General features: G+C 44.2%; 1 protein-coding gene across 1 annotated transcript in view; it reads left to right on the top strand.

Moving 5' to 3' along the window:
* Positions 1-1520: 1520 nt before the first annotated feature.
* Positions 1521-26608, top strand: part of NAA15 (N-alpha-acetyltransferase 15, NatA auxiliary subunit) — a 68164-nt gene continuing 43076 nt past the window's right edge. The window contains exons 1-3 of the mRNA XM_006261714.4: positions 1521-1779; positions 24058-24142; positions 25237-25341. Coding sequence (XP_006261776.1) covers positions 1726-1779; positions 24058-24142; positions 25237-25341 — 244 coding nt within the window. The 5' untranslated portion in view covers positions 1521-1725. The remainder of the gene's footprint in view (positions 1780-24057; positions 24143-25236; positions 25342-26608) is intronic.

The raw sequence follows: 26608 nt of genomic DNA, 5'->3' as shown, positions 1-26608 counted from the left end.
CGATGGCAATTCACTCCAATCAGGCCGGGCTGTCCCAGGATCTCAGTCCCTTGAAGCAGGACTCGACAGCTCCTAGGCCTGTAGGATCCCACAAGAAAAGGGGACCCTCCCCTTTCTGTTTTCAGCTGCAGTCCCCGTGCAGAAACCTGCTTGCAAACAAGTTGCAGGGTCCCTGCACCAAGTAGGAGCTTGGTTAGCTCCCGGAGTGCAGGGCTGGTCCAGTCAAGCATACACCACTTCTCACAGCTCAGGCCAGCACCTGGCTGCTTTGTCCAGGAAAGCGGCCCCTCAAACCAAAACCAAGCGCTACAAAAATTACAAGGCAGGCACTAGGAAAAAGGTGACGTTGACAAACAATGGTGAAAGTGTAACAAAGGGAAAAGACAGGCTTCTTTGTGCCCTGCTTCCTGGGGGCTGGGCCTTTGCTGGGAAACTTTCAAGCTTCTCTGCAGAGCTGTGAAGGAGCCAGGCACTAAACTACTGTCAGAAACTGAGTTTTGAGGGGTTTGGCTTTGTTGGAGTGTGGGGGGCAGATGACTCTTACATCATCATCGTCATCACAGGCCCCAGGAGCTGTCAAAGGGAAACGTGGATGTGATGATAGAGCTACTGACTTCAGCTGACCTTAACTCAGGCCTCCCTCAGGCATGGAGGCTTGGACACTTTGTTGCTAATCTTAAAGCATTCTGAAAAGAGACCATTTCTTGCCACCTCTCTGCTTTCTGTCCCAAAACACACACTTGATTTGTAAATGTGTTTTAACATCCCCTCAGTACTACTTGGGGAGGCCTGAGGAAGGGCACTGTGATACCCGAAAGCTGGCCTATGCCTATACCAGCGATACTCAGCCAAGGAGCCTCGAGATCCTTTCAAGGGGCACTGCCCCAAGTCAGCTCAGTTAGGTTGACAAACAGGATTCACAAAGCAAACACATAGATCTGGAAGAGGAATTGCACGCTGTGGCCTTTGCAACAGAATTTTTTTTTTTAATTTCCTTTATCATTTGATGGGAGTCAAAACAGACATGAAAGCAAAGAGCTGGCATTTGCCAAGGGCTGCCTCCAGTCTAGAAAGAAAAGGCGGAGAATCACTGAGCGCCACAAGTGGCCCAAGAAAAAGTAGGGCCGCAAGACCGCCTGCCTCTGTCCTAGACCAGTCCTTGCGGCTGTTTTTGGCCAGCTGCTGGACAGCCCCCTTTTCCCTCGGGCTGCAGCGTTGCCCGCGCACAGCAGCGCAGAAGGGTCTGCCTAGGGGGCTGCACACACTGGCCCCAGCCCGCACGCTCTGCCTCGGCGCCTGCTGCACGCGAGGCTGGCGCCCAGGACAGGCAGACCCGGCGGGGCGAGCAGACCGCAGCGGACCGGGCCCCAAGCCGGGCCCTCGGGCGAAGAAGGCGCGCGCTGGGACTCGGCGTCTCGGGTGCGCCCCGCGTCCCGACATCCCCCGCGCGAGGCGAGGTCGCGGCGCATGCGCGCGGGGTGGGTGACCCGGCTGGGGAAGCCGTGCGCGGCGGCCATTTTGGCGGTGCCTCTCCGGCCTGGTCAGTTACCACGTGAAGCGCCGCCCGGGGCTCGGCTCGGGTAGGGGCGCGGGCGGCGGGGGCCGGCCCGGGCCTGAAGAGCGCGGCGGCGGAAGCGGCGTGTGCCGGGAGGTGGCGAGCGACCAGCGGCCGGAAGCAGCCCGGAGCCCGGCGGCCGGAGCCAGGACAGCAGCGGGGACGGGACGATGCCGTCGGTGAGCCTCCCACCCAAGGAGAACGCGCTCTTCAAGCGCATCCTGGTGAGTCTGGCCGGGCCGCGGCTGCCCGCACTCGGCTTGGGAAGCTCTGGGGTTTCCCTGCTGCCCGAGCCCCCGGGGGGCGAGCCCGGCTTCTGGCCCCGTTTGCCCCCTAGGGCGAGGTTTGACAGCGGGCGGAGGGGAGGGGAGAGGTACCCGGCAGGTCTCGGCCTGGGGCCGGGTCCCGAGCGGGCGGTGGCGGGTGTGGACCCGCTGCTGATCCCCGGGCTGGCGGGGAGCGCAGGAACAGGAGTCTGCGCGGGAGCGGTTGATGCCCGGCCTTTCCTTGTCCGAGGAGCTGACCCTACGCCTTGGGGGGGTCACAACATTCTCCCTCCAGAAGACAAAGCGCGCGTCTGAAAAGTTAGATTGTGTCTGCCCTTGCCACTTTTTTTCTTTTTTAAAGCATTTTAGTTATTCGGGAGTGTACTTGGTAGCTGTGTTAGTCTGAGACAAGAAGACATACAAAAAACTAGAACTCTTGGTTCCAAAATGATAACTTTCATTAGGCCACCTGGGAAACTGCAAGAAAATTGTCCTTTTCTGCAGGCTTTTGGGATCAAAGTCCCTTCATCAGGCTCTGGAAAAAGTATAGATGGTACAAGATGGTAAAAAGTCCCCATAAGTAGGAAATAAACTTCATTTTTGCGCAGAGGGAGCTGAAGATGGAAGGCTGTCTCCCTCTGGGTCCATGATGGTGTCTTTGTGAGCTATTGAGTCCTCTTGGTGATCAGTTTTAAGTGAGGTGCGGGAAGCCATTGGAAATGATAGCCCAGCCAGCATCTGTCTGAACTGCTGCTTAGACACATTTGCCCACTTGATTCTACTGAAACTTTCCCTTTCATGGATGTGTCTTAAAGTTGTTGTTTGGGCAAAAGCCTTCCAAATCTTCTGCAGGCTTTTACTGTGTTGAACACGAGCATTTCTACCGAGTATTTAACTTCTTAGTGTTATGCTGTAAAGCAAATTAGACAAGCAGCCTCAGTTGGTGTGAAAGAACAGACCCTTCTGCTGCACTCAGATGTGGGTATAAATACATGTTAAATCCTTGCTATCCACTCTCTCCTAAAAGTCCCTTTGGAAAGTTTCTTGGTTGTTAAATAGGCCTCAGCATTGTTCTTTAATAGGTGCCTACTTCCAGCATTCTGCCAGAGTGATTGCTTCCTGGCTGGGGTTTCATGGAGGTGTTGTTAATGAGCTATAAGGCTTGCCAGGCTTTGAAAGAATCAGTCTAGCATAGGAGCTTAGCATTAGCACAGCTTTGCTTTAGCTTACAGCAGTTTAGTTCAGCTGGGGAAGTTTGGTTTTAGGTAGAGGTCTGCTCCAGCCCAAACAGATTTTTGTTCAGCCTGTGCAAAGGCGTATTCTAATTCTGTGTGTTGTGTTCAACTGGAAACGTGGCATCAAGTTATAATTGGGGTCATTTATGACGAGTTACATAAAATGTTAATAGTATTTTGCTGCCACTTCACTTCATGGTATCTCATCTGTGACTTTCAGCTGATGTTGAACTCCTCTGTAACACATTATTCGAAAATTGCCAGCCACAAAATAAAATGGATAGGTTGAAAAGTAAGTTTTGTTAATCGTGTTGAAACTTGATGGGTGTGTGTGGGAACATGCTTTCTCTCTTTCAGGTAATGTAACTACTTTAAATATGTGATGAGGTGACTTGTACCCATAACATAAAGACTTTCAGCAGAAGCTTTGAGACATAGCTAAGTAGTACCCAAAAGATGTTTATTGTTCTTCAAATAGATATTACACTGAATTTGGGCTAGAATGCAGAACTATGAAGAGAATTGCAGCTTGGAAACTTTTTTTTTTTTTTTTTTTTTTTTTTTTTTGCTTAAGTATAAAACAGACATGGGGATCTTGGAAACTGAACGGAGTTTAATTTTCAACTTATGACTGTCACTTTTTTAAAGAAATTTACTCCTACTTCAAAAATAGAAAGTTTAGAACTTACAAAATCAGCACTGGAGCTGATCACCGGGGATGATGACAGATCATCTACCTTTTAAATTGGTGGAGGTAACAGGTAGTTTTAGGAGATTTTTGAACTGTCAGGGCCCAAATCTATAAGATATTGATGTAGAAATGAGCTTGCAGTCAAGTTCAACTTATCTGACATGTTCTGAATTCAGGAACTTGTGTGTATCAATCTTCACTTCATGTATAGTGCCAGTTTGAGTAAGAACTTTCTAATCTTCTCAGGTGTGCCTAGGATTTTGGCATGGCTGAAAAATCTACTCTTTATAGAAGTTATTGCTTTCTGTTCCATTTAAGCTTTCTATTTTTAATGTGAGTTTTTAGTTTTACTAGCTGGAAAGATATACAAGTGCAGACAAAGGCTAAATTAGTACATTATTAAGTTTATCCTGCAAGCATCTTTCCAGTGCCCCTGCTGCTGTCATGGGCTTCCTTTGTCCATACAAGAAGATGGACTTTCAAAGTTGTCAGTTTTCACTCTCTTCTTAATCACTTTGGACATTGGTGAAACCGAAATGAACTGGCTCAGTTTCATTCTGTCACATTTGCAAGAGTTCTGAGCAACATCAGCCATGAATGATGATGGGCTTATTTAGTGGGATGGGGAACTGAAATTGGGGTTGAAGAAGGTAGAGTAGCAAGTGCTATTCAGCTTCCAGACAGCTGAAGGAGGGAGAAAGTAGCACCCACCCCCCATGGTAGCTGTGGGCTGGTTGTAATGTAGAGCAATGGAGAAATATGATTTTTTTTTTTTTTTTTTGAGGTAGGTAGGCAGGGGGAAGAGTTGAAGCAAAGCCAAAGGGGAGGAGGGTAAAACAAAACCAAGAGACCTAGAAGTTAGGGTTGATTGTTGAATCATATAAGCACTGCAGATTACGTAATACTTGGTCTGTCAAACCAGCTTTTGTGGCCTGACCAGCTAGTCGAATATGACTTGGCAATGTGTTGGATTACTTGGTGTGGTATTTATCATATGTTTAAAAATTTTTTGACCGGACCTCTTAGATTGAAGATGATGATGCTGTTGAAGGCATTTTACGTTGAGGATTATTACATAGGAAGTTAATGGACAATAATGATGCTGTATGATATCACAATCATTCTTTCCTGTTAAATTGTGGAAGACCTACACCTTGGGGGTCATGGTGTTTTTGGGGAGAGCAAGAAGACACAAGTATTTTTCAGTCTGGTTTGTTGTCTAATTATTAAGTTAATGGGTATCAGATGATTTTTTTTTTTCTTTCTCCCCTCCCCCCCCTCAAGCCTCAGGTATACCAGTATTTCATTATTTTTTTCATTTGAAGCATTTTCTTTACAAGCACAATGGAGCTTTGTGTACAGTGGGGAATCTTTTTAAGCTTCACTGCTAGGTCACAGCTTTGCACTAGATAATTTACAATCTTTGAAGCATGATACTGCAAAATGTTGCATGTCATCAGTTAAATATTGTATAGTGTCTTTTAAGCTCTGTGCACTCAATTTTTTCATAACTGAGTATAGCGTATGCACCCTTTCAAACCTCATGTTAGCCTCACTTTCTATCATGTCTACTAAACAACCCCCATATGTCTGTGGGACCCAGGTAGCCATGAAGCAGTCTTAGTCTCCTGCATGAACTGGTTCTTTCTCTGTGGTAGGGGTACCACATGGTGGGAGAATCCAGATTGTATCTTCTGTAGAAAATCAATTGTTGATTGGCCTTTTTTGGGGGGTATCATGCTGCTATCGTTGAGGCCTTTCACTCTTGATATCTTCTCCCTACCATAAGGACTATTGAGGTTGTATCTGGACTCGCATGGTCTACTGGCAGAGCTGTTTGTCACCAGGCATCCAGAGCATATGCACATCTGCTCGCTTTTGGTGCCTTTGCTCTATCAAACCTACTAATACACAAAATACATTAACATGAGGAAGCAGTTCACTGAAGGTTTGGGATTGTCTACACCCAAGTCCTCTCTGGCTAATGGACAGTAAAAGAAGCCGTACTCCACTTTGCAGCAATGGGGTCACTTTGCCAGCAGAACAGAGGCGCTTACTATGAATGCACTCCAAGTTTTACTGGCAGAACGTGTCCTGTAGCCTACGCCTTACAGAGAACTTCCCTCAGACTTGTTAGGCCCTGTGTCCACCCCAGCACTACACATGCTGTGCTTCATTTTTCCATTGAGAGGGCCGTATTTTTTTGCATACAATACCTAGAACACACACCTTGTTTTGGAAAGTAGAATGTAGAAAAAGATTTTTCCAGAGTTATGGCTTACTGTGTGATGCAGAGTGAACAGGAAGTGTGTCATCAGGGACTTCCTAGTGTGGCAGGCTATTTCCTGGGATGCTGCTGTTCCTTGACTCTGTTTGCAGGAGGACTTACTCTGTCATGTAGGGTTAGGCCCCAGACCCTTGCAAAGGGCAAGACTGTTACTTATTTACTGTAAGTACTTCTTGATATAAGTTACTATAAAGTGTTGCTTTCGTATCACAAGCCTCATCAAGATACTACCATAAGGTCACTTGCTGCTTTGAGCACAAGCTACAGTGCTCAGCCAGTGGCTCTGGCTGTGAGAGGGTTAACACAAGACTCTACCCTTTTAGTTTGAGCAAACAGGAGAAGCAATTATTTTGATAGGTGCATGGCATGCACAGTTTCTTCAGGAATGCTCCTTTCCAGGAAAGGAAACAGCTTCCCCACTTAACATGTATCCCAATTTTGGGGGGGCTGTTTTTGGGAGAGGTAGAAGATGCATGTTGTGTGTCAGAAAATATGGTATGTCTTCTTTAAACCTTGGCCAGACGGTCTGCTTTTCAAAGGTGAGAGATGTTAAATCTCACAGTGTGTTTTGCATCCTATGACCATGGGTATCATACTACTATTTGAGCCTTAAAGCAGCCTGGGTCAAGTCCTGGTAGTCTGGAAATTGTGGAGTTTGATTTTTAATTCAACCAGTTTTTTACAGTGCTTTCTGTCAACAAAAACAAAATATTTCCTTTATTTTGTTTTTGCTGACTGAGCTAGAAGTTTTAAATTGTGCTTTTAAACGCGTTATCTGAAGTTTCTGCTGCTTGCATTTAATGAACATCCCTCAGTTAAGATCTCTAGAATTGTGTATAACTTCTTAGCAGCATTGCAGACTTTGAATATGAACAGTGACAAAACTGAGCCTTTCCAGACTTAGCTGGTCAGAGTCATTAGGGAAGACAAGTAAGTATTCATTGCTGCTGTTAAATCTGAGATCAACAGAATCAGTTTTGATGTGTTACTACCTACTTCCTTCAGATCATATTTGAGCTAACAGGACATAGTTAAAGGATGTGAGTAGTCTGCCCTGGTCTAGTATGAAGTATTTGTTCGTAGACCAACATGGCTATAACCAACACCCCTGAAACATGGTCTGGTATCATGGCTTTTGATTTTTCCTGACATGTCACTCCAGCATGATCTTTGTGCCGTGTTCGTTCCTGGAACCTAGCTGAAAGAGGACTGTGATATTGCAGTTGATTTGCCACATAGTTGGTAACTTTCTCAAGAAGGGAAGATTTAAAATAAGGCATTAGTTGCTAAGAGAATTAATGCTGAATCATGGCTTTTTAAGTTAGGGTCACATTTTCCCCAAATAGAAATGACTGGAAGGAGGCTATAGCAGCTATTGACAAATTGCTCTGAACTGGATTTTGCCAGCCAGAAGGAGGAGGGTCCAAATTCAGATATTTAGACTGACTTTTTCAGCAGCCCCACTGTAAAGTGGAAGCATCCACTTTGTTTTGAGACTGGCCTAAAATTAATTAGGGAGGAGACATTTTCTTTCTGAGCAAGTCCAGTAAAAATAAGTGTAGTTTCCTTCAGTGTTTGCTAAGAAAGCAGACTCTTTGTAGCAAGTGGATATCTCAAGGGATCAGGTAAGGTAGTGTGTTATAGTGAGGTCATTTGCCATGGATAACAATTCTTCCAGTTAAGTCTTTGATAAGTCTTTTTCTTAGTTGTGCTACAGAGCTAGAATGGTATGTTTGATTAAATTCAGCTAATTGTGTTGAGGCTCTCTAATCTCTGGTCTTCTGCTTTTTTTTTTAATACTTTCTGCATTTAATAAGCATAGTGAAAATGGATTCCCAGGGGCCACTGTGCCATTTAGTATCATCAAGACATAATGGCTACAAGTGGATTTTTTTTTCATGTCACCCCCTTTCAAAATCGTGTCTTCCTCACTAGTTAGTTTTAGTAAGCATATGATTTATTTGACTTGATTGAGAGTGCACAGCTATGCAGTGACTGGATTCACTGATGAGTTGTAACTCAAGCCAGAATTACTGGGATGCAGCTGCTTTAGTCAGCAGCGCATAAGCTTTTCTCCCCACCCTTCCCAACACACACATCTGCATTGGCAAAGATCTCATCTACACTGGGATTTCTGCTGCCAGAACTTTGTTGCATCATAGCTGCTGATATTGCTATGTTACTGTTTGTGTGCGTGCTTGACTGCTTTTGCTAGCCTTACATGTCTTCTCTGCAAGAGGTTGTCAACAGAAGATAGTTCATTTTGGGTAAAAGCCACAATGATAAGTTGTCAGCTTTGCTCCGTTGCTGGAGCAAATTCATACTCACTTCATGATGGCAGCTGTGTGTAGGCCAAGGGCTTGTAGCATTTAAGGGTGTGTTTCTGATAAAGTGACAGGCTATTTAGCTGGCTTGTGTCAAACTTGTGTGTGTACACTTTGTGGTGATAAAAAACAACTTTTATCAACAAAACTTGGTAGGGTGGACAAGGTCTCACTTTGGCTTAAAGTGCTAACTTTAGCTAAAGATGTGTATTGATGCAAGTTAGGATACAAGCAAAACCTTAGTTATAATTTGAGCTAACAGTACAATGAAGATAAGCCATAAGGGGTGTGTTTGTGTGTTTGTTTTTTAAATTGAATGTATGGTTAAAGATATTCTTGTAAACTTGAACAAAACACTGACTGACTGATTCATCATTCTCTTCCTAAATTGCTGCTGTGCTGGACTCCACTTTTCCAGGAGCAGCAAAATGAGAACTAAACAGTTGTCAATCTTCACTATTGCTTTTTGAAATGTTATGGGAAGTAATGGAAATTGACAGTCAGTTAATGCTGTCACTACTGTTTGGAAAAGCAATAGGCAGCAGTGAATGCAGGCACTTAGCACCCTATTTGTGGCAGATGGGCAGAGAGTCAAGGCTTTAGGTTTCAGACACCTACTAGCTGATAAAAGAGGAAATCCCAGTGAGGCAGTGCTGTCCTGAGAACTTCAGCTCCTATCCCTCCCCTGCAGAAAGGGGATTTCACCTTAGTTGGCTTCTTGGTACCTGATACCTTTTTTGAAATTATGATCTGTGAACACAAGGTGAGTAGAGTGAATGAATGTGTTTAGGAGATTATACATATGAGAATAGTTGTGGTGCATGATTGTAGGGAAAGAAAGAAAACATAATAGGGGGAAGGACTGAGATGGAAAAGAGGAAAGCTGGAGAAGTAGAAATCAGTACTTGGAAAAAAGAGCAGAGTGAAGTCAGAAAGCAAAAGTAAGTAAATCAAAGCAAGATGTGTGGTTTCTCCACATCTGCTAAATAGAAATCTGATGATCTTTAAAAGAAACATCTGTGCCCTGTATATTTTCTAAATTGTAGGAACTATAGCCCAGGAAGGAAAGTGGTATGCATCTAAAAAGGTATTTTCACCATAGCTAGTTGAATTTAGTAATGACAAATCTGATAGCATTAGTACACAGGTCTGGTGACTGGGATGACATGCTGCTTCCTTGGTCTGAAAGGACAAATCCATCATTGGCACAGTGCTCCTGTGGCTGAGCGGGTGGCTTAGACACCTGCTTAGGGTAGGCTGTTATTAGACCATGAGGGAAGCTTGTTTGTTATATCTCCAGTGACTTTAAATACCTAGATAATAAGGTTTAAGGCTTTAATCGAACACTTCTGAGCTGTCTCCTGGGGTTGAATTTAGTTTCTTGGCCTTTTGGCAAGATCAAGTTCAGTTCAGTCTAGGGAAACCTCTTCTGACTGTAGACTGGTTTATCATGGCACTGACTAATTTAGCATATTTGCTTTGCCAGTGTAACTGTCACTGAAAAATGGCTCCTTGTGTTTTTGGAATATTGCTAAGTGCCACATTTTGCATTGGCTTTAATTTGATGAATCTATTAATATATTGGAGCTAAAAATATGACTTCCTTACTCACAACCCTGAAAATAGGTGACCTCATAAGAGAAAATAGAGTTCTACACACTTGGCTTTTTAAAAATACAATCTTTAAATGACACAAACAGCACTGCAGTCCCATGTCTTGGGTTTAGGACCAGGCCTCCTGTTAAGTTGCATGTCTTTACCGCTATTTAAAAAAAAAGTTCCAGTTTGTGTTCATCTGATGCAGGGGAGAACCAGAAGATTAAAGCAGTCTAATTTAAAGACTTGGCCTAATACAGTTGCTTTGGGAAGCAAAAAGATAATTTCTTCAGTCCTTGTTCTGATCCTTTTACTGAAGAAGAGCCCTAGTGTCTCTCATTTCTCCTTTCCATGCTCCTCTCCTAATCTGTTTTCATAGTTTCATAGTTTGTAGAGTCAGAAGGGGCCTGAGAAGATCATCAAGTCCGACCCCCTGCCATGGCAGGAAAGAGTACTGGGGTCAAACGACCCCGGCAAGTTATTCATCTAGCCTCCTTTTAAAGACCCCCAGGGTAGGAGCCAACATGACTTCTCTTGGAAGTTGGTTCCAGATCCTAGCCGCCCTGACAGTAAAGTAGCGCCTCCTGGTATCTAGCCTGAATCTACCCTCTGCCAGCTTGTGACCGTTATTTCTTGTCATTCCTGGTAGTGCTCTGGGGAACAGGGACTCCCCCAATGCCTGCTGGTCCCTCCTGACTAGCTTGTAAATGGCTACTAGATCCCCCCTCAGCCTTCTTTTGTGGAGGCTGAACAGGTTCAGGTCCCTTAGCCTCTTCTCGTAGGGCCTGCCATGCTGCCCCTTGATCATGCGGGTGGCCCTCCTCTGGACCCTCTCCATGTTGTCCACATCCCTACTGAAGTGCGGCGCCCAGAACTGGACGCAGTACTCCAACTGCGGCCTGACCAGTGTTGCATAGAGGGGGAGGATAACCTCCTTGGACCTGCTTGAGATGCATCTGTGGATGCATGTCAAGGTACAGTTGGCCTTCCTGGCCGCATCCCCATACTGTCAGCCCATGTTCATTTTGGCCTCGATAATGACTCCAAGATCCTTTTCTGCCTCTGCAATGACGAGAAGGGAGTTCCCCAGCCTGTAGGTATGCTGCTGGTTCTTCCTCCCCAGGTACATTCCTATCCTGCTCGTGAGAGACAGCAGTTGGTAGGCACAGCCAGTTTAATCATCTCTGAAGTGATTTAAATTGTTCCTAGTTAGTCAAGTTGGGGTGTACATACCTTGTGAAAACACCTGTCTTAAAGCTGATGTGTCAGAAGACAGATCGCTTACAAAGTAGTTCTTTGCGTAAATTTAGATTAAACTTGTTTGAAGGTCTGTGAAATACCATACCACAATGCATTAGTAAGATCTCAATTGACATCATAAAAGTCTGAAGCTGTTATGAAGTTGGGTTTTTATATATGTGTGTGTGTGTGTGTGTGTGTGTGTGTGTGTGTGTGTGTGTGTGTGTGTGTGTGTGTGTGTGTATATATATATTTTTTTTTTTTTTTTTGCATGGTGTTGGAAGTCCTGTTCACATGATCATTAGTTAAATGTGGAATACATTTCTTTTGTTATAACATTTTTTTCTAGAAGCCTCAGGTTAAGTTGGGAGAGTTGCTAATTGTCCAGTCCTAGGGATTGAATGCTTAAAGAATTGGTATGCACCTGTACTGTTTTTTCTTCAGAGGCAACTACATACCAATAAGATCCTTGCAGATTGCAGTTTGGTATATCAGCATACCATAGACTTGGCATTGAGTCGCATTCAAGTAATTGAGTGCTCTGCTTGATTTGTATTCTTCCACTTTCATAGAGAATGTAGGAATGTACTGGTTCTTTAAATAGATAACTTCATTTTCACAAAATACAGTAAATGGATGTATTGGAGAAATTAGGACTAGAGAAGTCCATTGGCTGCCTCTTTTCTATCAGATGTTTCAAGCATAGCGGCACCAGATTCTTAAATTACCCCAGGTTGTGAAAATAAGCTTTCTGTGTGGAGACAAATCTATACAGAGTCATTTTATGTTTACGGTAACAGTGTGATCCCTGACAAGACTTGTCAGCTTATTCGGTTTATAACTCTCTGGGTGCCCAGTGAATCTCCCAAGAGTCAAGTTGATTTTGTTCTGTAGCAGTGACTTTGGGTAATTTGAGCAGCAGATGTCAGCATTAGAGGGATTCACTGGAGAGGAAGTACTCCAAATAGAGGATGGAGTGTGGTGGGGGTCAGAATAATAGAAGCTGCCTCCTTGTATCAGGCAGGAGTTTGGGTCTGCTGTAAATACAGGATCTCTCCACATACTCTCATATCAGTCAGTGCTTAAAGTGCTTTTTCAAATTGCTAGCATAGGGTGGTCATTTGTCAGGTTGCTGCTAACTGAAGACTGATTCTGGTGAAGTGTCTTAATTGTGCTTGAGCATAACTATCCATATAAAAACGGTGCACTTTATTGTTCCCAGCACCTTAGTGGGGCTAGAGTTATCACACTTCCTCTACTTACAGGAAAGACTGAGCAAGAGCTGTAAATCTCCAACTAGAAATCGCACTTTCAAAGCCTTAGGGTTAATATTTACTGGGGAAAAATACAAAATCAGACTGTATGATCCCTGGCTAAAGTAAAGGCTTTATTGGCTTGAGTTCTATTTCCAGCTCTGCTACTTACTCACTATATGGCCACATTTTACCTATAGTCACATTAGTTGCAAATAGTGTGTATTAATGACACTACATATACAAATAATTGTGGTCTAAATAGGAAGAATTAACTGAGATTTATATTTGCATATACTTATAGATAAACTTGAAATATTCTCTTTAAATTATGCTTCTCATGTATATATAAAAGCATTTACTCACTGTTGTAAAGCTCTTAGTGACTTTTCAGTTTAAAAGTTCTCTGTAAGCGCTGGTCACTTCAGAAGTACTTCAGTGTTTTTGTGGAAGTGAAGTTTTGCAGCTTCTACAAAATCAGTTCATGTGAAGAGTGATTCAGGGGCTTGGACTAAGAGTGGATGGGATTTCCCAGGTTGTACTGGCAGTTTGTGGCTGTTGAAGGTAACAACAATCAGGGACAGCTTGACAGCCAGAGTCTGGCTTGATGCTTTGGAAATAGTACAAACCAAGGAGGCATAAGCAGGAAAGAGGAAGTCTTTCCCTCAGGACACTCTGTAGAATTGGAATTTGTAATATCCTCTGTGGGCAGATGCTTTTTCCCTCCAGATCCAGGACAGAAAGGCTTGGTAGTATTACCTCTCTTCCCCACCCCATATGCAGCCTCTTAAGGAAAAATAATTTTTGTTTTCAGAGATTATTAGGGACAGCAACTACATTACATTCTTGTGTCCTCTGTATGCTGGTGGTATTGTTCCTTCTTTTATGGTTTTTTATAGAGGTGGACTGATGCATCCGTCCATATTGAATCAGGACCAATAAAAGGAAAATCGGCAATTAGCTTTTTTTCAGCTAATGTGGCCAATAATGTCTCTGAAATGCTGTGTGCATGCACGTGGCCATACCGTGCACAGGACCAGAAGTGTAGCCCGACAGCGTGGAGAGCAGTATCCAGCTGGTAAGTCCATTGGGAGGGAAAGGGGGGAGGTGCAGATCAAGGCCCCCACATTGAGGGAGGGGCTGGGCCAAGGGCAGGGGCAGGTGCTGCCTGGGCAGGGCACAGATTGAAACTGGTGGCTTGTCCTGGTGGGTGGCTCCCACCTCTGTGTGCATCCTTGGGGGAAGCATGGCGCAGCTGGGAGGGAGGACTATGGCAAATTTTGGGGTTGCTCTAGCCCCCCCTCCCAGTGGCTCTAGCTGCCAGCCCTTCCGCACCTGGCCTGAGTGCAGCTGCTGGGAAGAGACTGGAACAGCCCCAGGCTTGAGTGTGCTGTGGGCAGCCTGCCCTTGCCCCGCACAGATCTGGGGGGCACATGCTGCCCCCATACATCCCTTGGGGGTGCACACAGTGGCAGGAGCCACCTGCACCCCCTGGACAAGCCATTCATTCCATCCTGCCACCCACCCTGTCTGGGCAGCGCCTGCCCCAGCCCCACTCCCTCTCTCACCAGGGGGGGGCCTCTCTGCCTCCCCCATGTCCTTACCCCCCAACAGACTTACCAGCCGGATGCTGTTCTCTATGCTGCCGGGCTGCATATCAGCAATCCGATTGGTATCGGCTGATATGGCCAGTCAATAATCGGCCATCAGTATCAGCCCAAAAACTCTTTATCAGTGCACCCCTAGTTTTTTACTGTTGTTTTCCCAACCTAATGAACTGTTTGTCTTTATCTCATTGGTGCCCTCTCCATCACTCACTACTTCTAGCCGGTTGCACTTTTCCTGTGTTTCTTTCTCATCTTTAATTTACAGCCTTCTTCCCAATGTCCTCTGTCTCCCCCTCCCCGCCAGCCCCTTCTTTTCTTGTCTTTCTTTCTTCCCCCAGATCATGGAACTAGCGTAGTGTCTCTCAAATATCACCATGTATGTTGCTTCCCCCTCACCCCCCTGCATACCTCAATTATCTTTTACATCTGTGAACTTAGAGGCAGCCTTATATAAGTTCATACACTATGTGAAACGGTGGACCCCAATCCTGACTCGTACTACTTTGCGCTATTGCAGTTAGATAATTTTTCTTGGATGGACCAGCCCTTTTCTCTTTGTTTCAGTGGGGGAAAAGCACAGTGCCAGTAGCCTTCCCCCATTGAAAATGTATGTGCATATTCTAAGAGGATGGAGGGAAATATAAAGATGTTTTTAGTGGGAGGACAGTTGTGTTGCTTATTTTTAGGAGTTTTAGAAATGATTTCCAAATACATTAAAAAAAATTTTTTTTTCGTTATTCTTAAGAAAGCAGGTCAGTTTCTCACAGTCACTTACTACATAACAAAGATATCAGTCAGCATGTTTCTCCATTTTCTTAAATGCAGGGACATTTTAAAATATTGCCAGTGTATAATTTTGGAATTTAACGAACTTGTGATTATTTGGAATTTTCCCAAACAGACTGAAGTAGCCAGTGAAATGTGAACCTGTGAACACTGCTTTCCTATTACACATAGGAAAGCAGTGTCAGACAAATGGCCAACCAACACCTGAAAACAAAACAAAAAAATGGATCTAGACTTTTTTTAACTGCACGTTAATTCCCATGGGAAGTATGCAACTACTATTGCGGGGTCCACAATTTCAGTGCTTTTGCTGGTGTAGCAATTAGTTCAATTTGTAATAAGCTGTTTTAGGGTCTCATCCAATATTCGGTGATGTCAGCAAGGCCATAGGATCTGGCCCTTACTTGCACAAGAGCAAAGCAAAATTGCTCTTATTCTTATCTTGGTGCTTGAGTCTCATATGTAGCTTCAAAAATGACATGGACATGTGTTAAAATTTGAATGGAGATTTTTCTCTTTTCCATTGCATGTAATATACATCTTGGCTGACTCAGCTTAAAGTTCAAGGTGAAATACTGTTAAAGCACACAAAACTAAAAACAGCCAAGAGATAAGATTTCAGGTTTGTAGGAAGCATCTGTACTTAAAAGTGAACTACAAATCCAACGAACTTGTCTGCCTCTGTCTGTTTGCTGTCATGGTTAAAGGGTAAGGTGTGCTTTAGATCAGGGGTTAGCAACATCTGGTTTACAGAGCCAGAGGTGTTTGTGTGTGCTCACGCCAAGGCCATGCAGCAAGGAGCTGCACTAGAGCTGGACAGCTGGAAGCTGTGCCTGTGCCACTGCCGCTTCCCCCAACTCCCTGCTCCCTGGCTGTAGCATGAGTGCTGTTTGTAGCCAGTGGGGAGCTGTGCTGCAGTTTTGAGAAGCAGTAGCAGCAATGATGCAACTTCTAGCTGCCCAGCCCTGGTGCAACTCCCCACTGGCTGGAAGCTGTGCCCATGCTGCAACCAGGGAGCCTCTTGCTGCTGACATGCTTCTGAAGCCACCCAGCCCATGTCAAACTAGGCTTGGTAAAGGTGCTAGTTCTTCTCAAATTGCACCCCTTTGTGACAGGGTTTGCTGTTTTTGCATCTCCTTGGATGGAAGTTTAATAGTCTACCACTCCTAGGGAAGAAGTCATTTTACTAGCCATATTAACGTAACAGGCCCAACAGCAGGCCTACAGGAACCTATGATCAGTGTTTGGTTGATTTCTTCCCAACAAAGGCTCTGGACTGCTTAAAGAAGAGAGCAAAATTACTTATAAAACAAGGGAACCAGAGAACAAAATGGGACAAACAAAGTAACTTTAAAAGCCATTATAGCACTAAAATAACCTGTAAAGCAACTTCCCCCTACCCCCAACAGTATTCCAGTTTACTGACTCAAAAACAGTAAATAGAAGCATCACCCAGTTGTGTATGTAGTGATCAGTGAGCTTAAAACAAATGCCTCTGAACATTTTCTCTTGCCTAAAACCTTAACCTTCCTTTGAAAGCTTTCCCTGTATCCTCTTGCCTCCATGTTCTGCGGGGGACTGGGGGAGAGCTTACTTCCTGCCTTTACTCTCCCTGAATGTTGCCCTTCAGTGGCTGACAGCCCATGTACTTGTCTGTATTCCATGGTGTCTCTTTTTAACTCTTTGACCTTTTTTGGTTGCTTGGCTTTCAGTTTTGGTAACTTGTCTTGGCTTAGTTCCCTGAAAAGAGTAATATTCCACATACTGGCTCTGACCTTGCTTTCTTAATGCCTTTGAAGTTATTTACCAGGTACCTTACCTCCTACATTTTGTTTCCTATTGGTTTCCCCAAACCAGCCCCCTTGACTAAACTGTGCAAGCAGGCTAAAGTCAAGCAGATAACCTGAGATAATTAAAAATTTTATAAAATAAACCCTGACTGCCTTGTCTTATTCTCTACAGCTACCTAAATACAACTAACTTCATGGGTGTTTGCTTTGTTGTACTTTATATACTAAGAAAACTGAGTTCTGCTTTTTTTTTTCCTTGGCTGTTGAACTCTTTTGGAGGACTAGTGATCTAATTGATATGACTTGAATTGTGTGTGCTTGGATCTGTGCACAGGGCAAGGGCAGGCTGTCATTGGGACTGCCGCTGGGCTCTTCCGGGGTGTTGGGCCAGGGCTTTGCTCAGGGTGTGCACGGGGGGGCGGGGAGGCTATGGGAATGCTATGGCCGCTCCAAAATTTGCTGTAGGCCCCCCTTGCAATGCTGCTGCTGCCCACCCCAAATGCAGCCCACTAGGAAGAGCCTGGTGCTGCCCTCATCCTGCACACAGATTGGGGGGCACATGCCCCCTATTGCTCCCCAAGGAATGCATGTAGCAGCAGGATCTGGTTCCTCCCCGCGCCCCCTGGATAAGCCTCTTCTGCTTCTGTCGCATGCCCTGCCCTGGCTGGGCAGCCGCTGCCCCACTCCCTCCCTCATTGCAGGGGCCTTGATCTACCCATCCCCATGCCCTTTTCCTCCCCCTCACCCCTTCCTCTCCATCTGACTTTCCAGGTGGATGCTGCTCTCCAAGTTGTGGGGCTGCATATCGGATCAGTATCAGCCAGTATGGCTCGTTAATGATCGGCCATTGGTATCGGCCCAAAAAATCTTTATTGGTGCACCCCTAGTGCTATTGCTTGTCTTTATGTATTTTGTGAGGAAAGTATTACAAAATTAATCCCGTTTTGCTTATCCTACTATCCACAAAGTTTAAAAGATAACAATTGCCTGGAAAATAATTAGTACTGTTGCGTCTTGTTTGCTGGGAAAGAATGTGTTTCAAATACATAACTGATCTTAGTACAGTATAACCTCATAATTCTGGATCTCAAAAATCCAGAATTCTCTAAAATCCAGCACTTTTTAAGAAGCTTCCCCGTCCACTCCCCTGGATGTGGAGAGGGAAGCCTGCATGCGGCAACTGCTGCCGCCATCCACCACCGCATGCCGCCACTGCGTGTGTGGCCACTGCTTTGGGACCAGCTGCAGCTACCCCCTGCTCTGCAACTGGCCACTGCTCCAAATTTCTGACAGGTGCTTGGTCTTGAACATGCCAGATTTATGAGGTTATATTGTGATATAGTTTTACAAACTTCATGGCATATAAAGAACATTTATCAGCTCTATTCAAACAGACCTAAATGACAAGACAGTAGAAGGGAGCAGTGGAAAAGAGATGGCGTGAACAGGCAAGCATATTGTGCACATTCTTTGATTACAGCTAGGACCTAGTTCTTACAAAGTAGAATTTGTAAGGCAATGTGAGGACTCGGTCAGTAAGGCTAACTGCACCTTGTCACGAATCCACAGATGCATCACGAGCAGGTCCAAGGAGGTGATCCTCCCCGTCTATGCGACACTGGTGAGGCCGCAGTTGGAGTACTGTATCCAGTTCTGGGCGCCGTACTTTAGGAGGAATGTGGCCAGCATCAGGAGGGTCCAGAGGAGGGCCACACGAGTGATCTGGGGACAGCAGGGCATACCCTACGAGGAGAGGCCACGGGACCTGGACCTGTTCAGCCTTCACAAGAGAAGTCTGAGAGGGGACCTGGTGGCCATCTATAAACTTACCGGGGGGACCAGCAGGGAGAGATCCTGTTCCCCTGAGCACCTCCTGGAGTAACAAGGAATAACGGCCATAAGTTGTCTGAGAGTAGGTTCAGGCTGGACATTAGAAGGCACTACTTCACAGTCAGAGGGCTAGGATCTGGAACCAACTTCCAAGGGAAGTGATGCTGGCTCCTACCTTGGGGGTCTTTAAGAGGAGGCTTGATAATTACCTAGCTGGGGTCATATTAGCCCACTATTCTCTCCTGCCCAGGGCAGGGGTTCAGACTTGATCATCTACTTGGGTCCCTTCTGACCCTACATCTATGAATCTACGAATTTCTTCAAAGGAAGCTAAGATCTGACTTTCCAAGTAAGACTCAGAATTTTATAAGTCACAGTACTTGTACCAGACAGTATTAGAAGTTTCAGTTTTGTTCTTTGCTTGTCCCATTTGCATGATGATAGTGTTTTTGATTAATGAGGGTCTAAAGAACAGATACGTCCCTCAACTCCCTATTATAATCAAGAATATACAATAAAGTTTTTCATAAGGTGACTTGGAGCTCAAATTAAATTAAGCCAGAGAGGTGTTGCCAGAAACCTCACCTGGCATGTCTTACTTGAGCTGTTCCATTCATTTTGCTTTCAGCACTTAAACTAGTCATTGCAGCTATTCAAGCTTTTGATAAAGTTGGGTGTATTCAGAGCTTTCACTATAATCAAAGATGTTGCACAAATTTAATTGTTAGCAGTATTTAGGACCCATATCAGGGCTGTCTAACTTCTGGGCAGCTGGGGGTTGTACCCCATGTTGTACCACTAGCTGCATCTGCACTTTTGTCATCATCTAGTCAGGGTTTTTTTTTAATATGTGGCTGCCCACAATGCATTATTTTGTTGTTGTTGGACTACAAACTTTGCAATATGTTAAAAAAAAATGCCTTCCCAGGAGCCTGTTAAATACTGAAAATATTACGTCTTTCAACCATTTTGCATCCCAGATAGATAAATTACTCTAGAGAATGTTAATGTGATCCCTAATGGCTGTTGTCTTCAAAAACCTCTGAGTAATTATGATGAAAGAGCAAATTCAGAATAGCTCAAACTTTAAACTGACTTTTCAAATACAAACTCCTTCCAACAATTAGCTTTAGTACTGTCTTCCTTCTCTCTTCCCTAGTAGTAGTTCTTCTACTGAGTTGCCAAAAGAGCCTCCTAGGTAAGCTTGGAGTTGTTTTCTGGGTACCTTTAATCCCAGCATAAGTCTTCAGTGTTGAGACCCTGGTAGATGCAGAGCATGGGAACTGAGTGTCTTAAAGTGCAAACAAAATAATTTTAATGAAGTCCAACTAGAAGATAATAAATTAAAGGTGAAGTGATATATAGGTTTGAGTTTGTGGAGCTTCTTTATCTCCTTTCATTGCTGTTTTTTTCCTAGACCAGGGCTGTTCAACTAGTTACCTGCTGGCTGCATATAGCAACCAGGGGGTAGCCTTTGGCACCCATAATCCTTGTCCAGGCACTCCTTTCCTCTTTGCTCTGTTGCTGTTGCCACCAGAAGCCCTGGGCTTCCCTCAGTTCTCCAGCTTCTGGAGACAGGGCATAGTGGTGTGATCAGTGGAACTAAAGGAGTCCGTAGATGGAGAGCTTAAGGGAACCTAGGGACCCTGTGCTGCATCAGTGCCATTAGAGTGCAATGGGAGTTGCCCACTGTATGGTGAGGGAGGGGCATGGCATATCTGTGTTCAGTAGAGGTGCAGTGATATATTGGTCTATATCGGACTGGCACTGATAAAAGGAACATTAACAATGTCGGCAATCGGCTTTTTTTGGCCAATAACGTTGCTGATAAATGCCACATGCATGTGTGCAGATGCAGCATGCACATGGCCAGGAACGCATCCTGGCAGCTTGGAGAGCAGCATTCAGCTGGTAAGTCTGTGGGGGGGTCAGAAGCCTCTGTGGTGAGGGAGAGAGTGGGGCAGGGCGGTGAATGTGACCTCAGGAGTGGGGCGGAGCCATGGGCGGCTCATCCAGGGGGGTAAGGCTCCCCACTGCTGCACGCATCCCTGAGGGAGGCATAGGGGGCCTGTGCTCCCCTGGGTTTGTGAGCAGGGTGGAGGCAGGCTGCCCGCTGCAGGCTCAGGGCCAGGGTCTGCGCCTGCTTCTTTCTAGCGGGGGGGGTGGGAGCGGGGCGGGGGCTGTGCTTTGGGCAGCAGGGGCAGGGTGGCAGCAGCGGCACTGGGAGGGATGGCTAGAGGGAATTTTGGGGTGGCTGCATCTGATACAGGCTTCGTATCAGCTATTGGACTGGTATTGGCCAATATGGCTTGTTAAAAATTGGCCCTTGGTATCAGCCTAAATATCGGTGAACCCCTAGTGTTTAGGGGGCCTGCCTAGCTTACATGTATGCGTCTTGGGGACTCGTGCAGTGTATGTGGGATGCAGGGGCAGGGAATGCTTGTGTAGCAGCCCAAGAGGTTGGACTGCCCTGTTCTAGATCATTTCCTTCATGTCTTTCAAGCTATGATTATGTATGCTCAAATGGTGCATAAATTGGAGTGTTGTAATGTAAAGTATTTCAGAAGACCATATTAGTCATCTGACTTTTCCTGTTGTTTCTAAACTTGAGTCCATTGTTTCATAAAAGAATTTAAAGAGCTTTATCATTTAAAACAGTAGTTCATAAACTTGCACTTTGTGAATCTTCTGGTTTCTTAGTTTGTGTGTCAAAATTGGAGATACAGCTTCCCTGTCTTACCATGACTTCTCAGCTATCTGGACTTCAACATTTGTTCATGAGCTGTCAAGTAGCAGAGTGCAGCTGCCATGTGGAGTTCCTAAACCCTAACAGATTAGAACTTTTTAGCACCTTTATAGCAGCAGGGTAGAGGAAACTTGTTCAGTTTCCAATATGAAATATATACACAAAGACCTGGGCAAAAAAAAAATCCAGAGCATCAGGGTTGTGGGGAGATGTAAACAAGCAAGAGTGCCCACATTTATGGAGACTGATGGTAGAAAAACTACATAACCTATGTTGTATATAGGCTTTAGACAGGATGCCCACATCTAAATTCAACCCAGGATTGTAAACTGCCTGCATTATCAGCAGATGTATTAATTTTAACCTCAGCCAGGTTTCTTCTGCACAGACCTCTCTGCCAGAACAGCTACTATTGCAAGTGCCACTGTGCTGGTTTTTAGCCAAAAAAGAAGAAAACCATTCTGAATAGATGCTGATACTGAAATCCCTAAAAGGTGACCACTTCAGTTTGTAGGTAAAGCACAGCAATGGAGCAAACAAATAAAGATGCAGTGCTGCAATTTGTGCTGTAATTATACTATGTGTACACTATGAAATGTTCCCTTCCCCCTTCTGCAAAATGTCTTAAAACATGGATTGTCAGCCTTTCATTAATGCAGGTTGCAGCTTGCACCCCAGCTGGTGCTGCAGGCCACCGCTTCCCTGTAGCCTCTCCAGGGAGAGTGAATAGAGGCTGCAGTGAGTAAGAACAGCTCTCCTCGAAATCTGGAGCAGCTGGCTAGAGTGGCCAGATGCAAGAAGCATGTCATTAGCAAAATATAGACCGAATCAAATGGCTGGGGATTGTCATGATTAAAATATGGACCAGATTTGACCTTAGGAGGTTAGATCCAACCCATGGGCCCCAGGTTGCCAACCCCTGTCCTAAAAGATTTTAAGCAGTTCAAATGTTGTAAAATTTGTTTTAGTCCAGATCAGATGAGAGACTCTAGCGGCAATTAGAACCAAAATATATACTATGACTTTCACTCTCAAATTTTTATTATTTTAGATTATAATAGTATCATGCGGTAAAGTATATGTAAGTAATAATTGCAATAACGATGTATGTATATGCATTTTATGTATGCATATAATAATGTGCATGAAATAGAGTTACGTTCATGTTAGCTTTTTGTTGCTTTCGTATAGATTCTGCTCTGTATTCAGCAAGTCTTCAGTATAACAAATATTTGACACACAGGGCCCGCTACGTGTGTAGGTAAAGGTGCGATGGGATCTAATGTACAGTCCACACAATCGCACCTTTTGTCATGCCCCACACACCCCCATGGCTGGGAGATGAAGCTGCTGCAGTCTCCCAGTCCCAGCTGCTGGGTACATCTCTGCTGCTGGGAACCTGGTCAGCTGACAGGGCTCCCAGCTGCAGGGGAGACCCTGCTACATGTGCACGTTAAAGTTGGATACCAACCAGCCAGTACATGTTTTTGAGGTTTAACTTTAGCTGGTTCCACCTTTTTATGGCATGATAGGTACTTTGCACATGTAGCCAGTTTCAGTTAATTGCACAATTAATCAGCTAATTGCACAATACCTGTAAGGTGTAGAGGGAGCCACAAAGATAGACCAATGAAAGATGCCTTCCCTATATCCTTCGTCTTGTCAAACCTCAACGGACAAGTTCAGGAAATAATACAAGAGATTTATTTTCTCAAAATGATGGTCTGTTTCCTATCCATCTAGTCTTCAGTTTCCTCAGATTCAACAAAATACTACCTAATGTGTGATTTGAGAATGAGGTCAGTCCCAGAGCATGAGAAAACCGATGAAAACAGCATAATATTTCAGGGTGGAAAATAACCTTTTTTTTCTTATTAAAACATTTCCAAATTTGAACAACCTAAATTCCTGCATCACAAGTGCTGAAATAATTTTCTACAGAACACTATGGAATATCCATGCAGCTTCCAGAAATGTAACTGCATGTCTCTGTTCATCAATGCCACTGAAGGCTTCTGATGTATGCCTAGGGTTAAATTAGGCATTGGTTTGTTTTTTTTATATGACCCTGTTATCTTTTGGTCTATTGTTGGCTTGGAAAGCATGTAAAAAAGTGCACTTGTAATTGTTGTGAGCCTCAGAGCTTGGAAAATAGACTTTTTGCCATTTCTAATTGGAAATGTGATCCAGGCATTGAATGCCTTGCCCTAAGGCTGTAATACAAGATTTTTGCTCATGGTTTCATCATAAGGAAGAGTAAACTGTTACTGGTCTTAAATGTGTGTTCCTCAAATTTCAAACCGGTCCTTTACAGCTCAAGCACTGACTCGAGCACCAAGACAATTGTGCACTGGTTTTAATGGCTCCTTTCTCAAAAGATGCTTGCCCAAAAGAGATCTGTCCCCAAACTGGTATTAAATGTAGGGTAAGCAGAATGGTTGAATTTAGTAGTAAGCATTTACATCTTTTTGCCAACAGCTTTGGGACTGGATGAGTACATGGGTCATCCATGTCATTAGATGCCTGCTGGATCTCTCTTGATACTTGTATGACTTCCATAGTGTCTCAGCAGATACAGTACTGTGTAACAAAAGGTATCTTCAAATGCAAATTATGATTCGTATACCATAACAAGTGTTTAGATGCACTAGTTAACCTAAGTATGGCTTTTAAAACTCTTGTTCTTAGGTTTATAAAGATACGCAGTATTTAGGTTATTGTGTTGTCCTCTTCTTCCTTTCTTTTCCCCTCTTCTTTCCCTCTGGCCTTTACGTACACATAAGCACAAAATTAACTTTTTTCCACAGTTGCTTTTGGTATGAGATATTACTGACTTTGTTTTTCTTTTACAGAGGTGTTACGAACATAAGCAGTACAGAAATGGGCTGAAGTTCTGTAAACAGATTCTTTCTAACCCAAAGTTTGCAGAACATGGAGGTGAGTCTTCAAATGGCATTTTAATGCCATCTGTCTTCTGAATAGAGAGTTAGGTAGTTGTGGTAGCCTGAAGTTAGGCAGAAAACAGGACAAGGTGTCACCTTTATGAACCAGTGATTCTCAACCATGGTGCTATGGCTATAAGCACATGCTTAGGCTTTTCCCTGTCTGGCCTGTCCCTCAACCCCACTGCCCACCCATCTATAAGAATGGACGCACTATAATAACTTTTGTCAATTAAGTGGCACCCAATTTATTGGGGCTGCCTTGAACCTGGTGGGGGGTGCCTCAAGTCCAGAAAGGTTGAAAACCACTGGTACAGGCTGACTTGTTTAGAAAGGCCATAAGCTTTCATAGGCAAACACCAACTTCAATCTTTCTTACAGGAAGTAATATTTATTTGAAGCCTTTCTGTTAAAGTTTTATAAGTCTTTTTCTGAGCATCTTCTCAGAAATTCTATGGCTAAGTTAATTTAAAGAGGAAATAGTTAAGAAATAGCTGCAGTCTCTTGAAATCCTGCACCTTAATGCCATACTTTTAAAGACAGAAATTAAAAATTAATTTGGTAATAATTTTTCTTTTTCTCATTTGAAGAAGGCATTGCATGGTTTGGGGAAGGGACTAAGTCAGTTTGAACAACATTTAGAATTCTTGTCCTGTTACTTTTTCATTTGTGGGGAAAAGTGAAAAAGAAAAAGGGACTCTTTATTATGGAATTAATTATCTTTTCCCAGTACACATGCTTTTTGTCAGTCAGAACAGTTATTCCAGTCTTTTTTTAAATTCATTGTAAACAAATACCTTTTTCGTTAACAAATATTTGAGCAAACTTGGCATACCTATCTTTCAGTGTGAGAAGTCTTGCATGCTTTGAAATAGAATAATGGCTTAATCCTTGACTGGAAACCTGATATTTTTGACCCTTAGATACTGACTGCTTCAAGAAGTCATTTGTATCAAGATTTTTTTTTGTTTATTTTTTGACTGCTCTCTCTCCCCTAAGTCTAGAGTCTTAAATGTGGTTGTAAGTTATTTTTTACAAAGGCTGTTGTTATTAGTAAACTTGGCATTAATTCAGCCCCATGTTTTTTAGAAACCCTGGCAATGAAAGGACTGACATTGAACTGTCTAGGGAAAAAGGAGGAAGCATACGAACTAGTGCGTAGAGGCTTGCGTAATGACTTAAAGAGCCATGTCTGTATCCTTTTTGAAATATATTTTGCTTTTGTGAATGGAGAAGGGCATTTTTACATCATTTTCATAGAATGTCAACGAGCCACCTTCTAACCTTTTCCAAATTAAAAAATGCAGAACTTTTCTTTATATGACTATATACAGAAGAACATCTTGTATAGATGCTTGAAGAACGTCCTATTTATATACCCATATAGCATGATCTTCAGATCACAAGCTGTTAAAATACTCAAACTTTCATGAGCAAGAATTATAGTTAGTGAATCTGTTGTACTATTCTTCTTCCACCTTCTTAGCAAGTTGCTAATCTTTGTTTCAGAATTGTTCATTTATGACCATAATGCAGGGGTGTTCTTAGTCATACATTGGGACCTACTTACCTTGTATTTCTGCAGAAACTAGGGACCTGCAGGCCCAGATGTTGGCCCCCCCTGGATCCTCACCCACAATGCCTCGGTGTTGCCCTCTTCCACCCCCGCCTTAATGGTGGAAGACGTATACTGTTCCTTAACATAGGGTGCTACCCCCCACCTTTTTTCCTCACTCCATGGCCCACAGAGTGAGTCAGCTGTTTGAACACTCGTGGTGCTCCGGCCAGGTCCCTGAGGACTGGAGAAGGGCCAATGTGGTGCCCATTTTCAAGAAAGGGAGAAGGGATGAGCCGGGTAACTTTAGACCAGTCAGTCTTATCTCTATTCCTGGGAAAATGCTAGAGAAAATAATCAAAGAACACATTTGTGCAGGCCCAGCAGGGGAAACGATGCTGAGGGGAAACCAGCACAGGTTTGTCACAGGTAGATCATGCCTGACAAAACTTGTAGCCTTCTATGACCAGATCATGCACTGCATGGATGCGGGAGCCAAGGCTGATGTCATCTTCCTGGACTTTAGGAAGACCTTCGACACAGTTTCGCCCCCTGTCCTCATTGGGAAGCTAGCAGACTGTGGAGTGGACGCCTACACGGTCAGGTGGGTGGCCAACTGGCTTAGGGACCGCACCCAGAGTTTGGTGGTGGGTGGTTCCTTCTCGGCCTGGAGGGAGGTGGGCAGTAGGGTCCCACAGGGTTTGGTCCTTGGACCGATATTATTCAATATCTTCATCAGCGATTTGGACACGGGCATGGAGAGCACCCTCTCCAAGTTCGCTGATGATACCAAGTTATGGGGCAGAGTTAGTACACCGGAGGGCAGGGAGCAGATTCAGGCTGACCTGTACAGATTGGATCAATGGGCAGAGAGAAATAGGATGCAATTTAATAAAGATAAATGTA

Source organism: Alligator mississippiensis, chromosome 2 (assembly GCF_030867095.1).
Source record: "Alligator mississippiensis isolate rAllMis1 chromosome 2, rAllMis1, whole genome shotgun sequence".
Taxonomy (NCBI): domain Eukaryota; kingdom Metazoa; phylum Chordata; order Crocodylia; family Alligatoridae; genus Alligator; species Alligator mississippiensis.
Note: the sequence above shows the minus strand (reverse complement) of the source record. Positions and strands in the feature narration are given on the sequence as shown.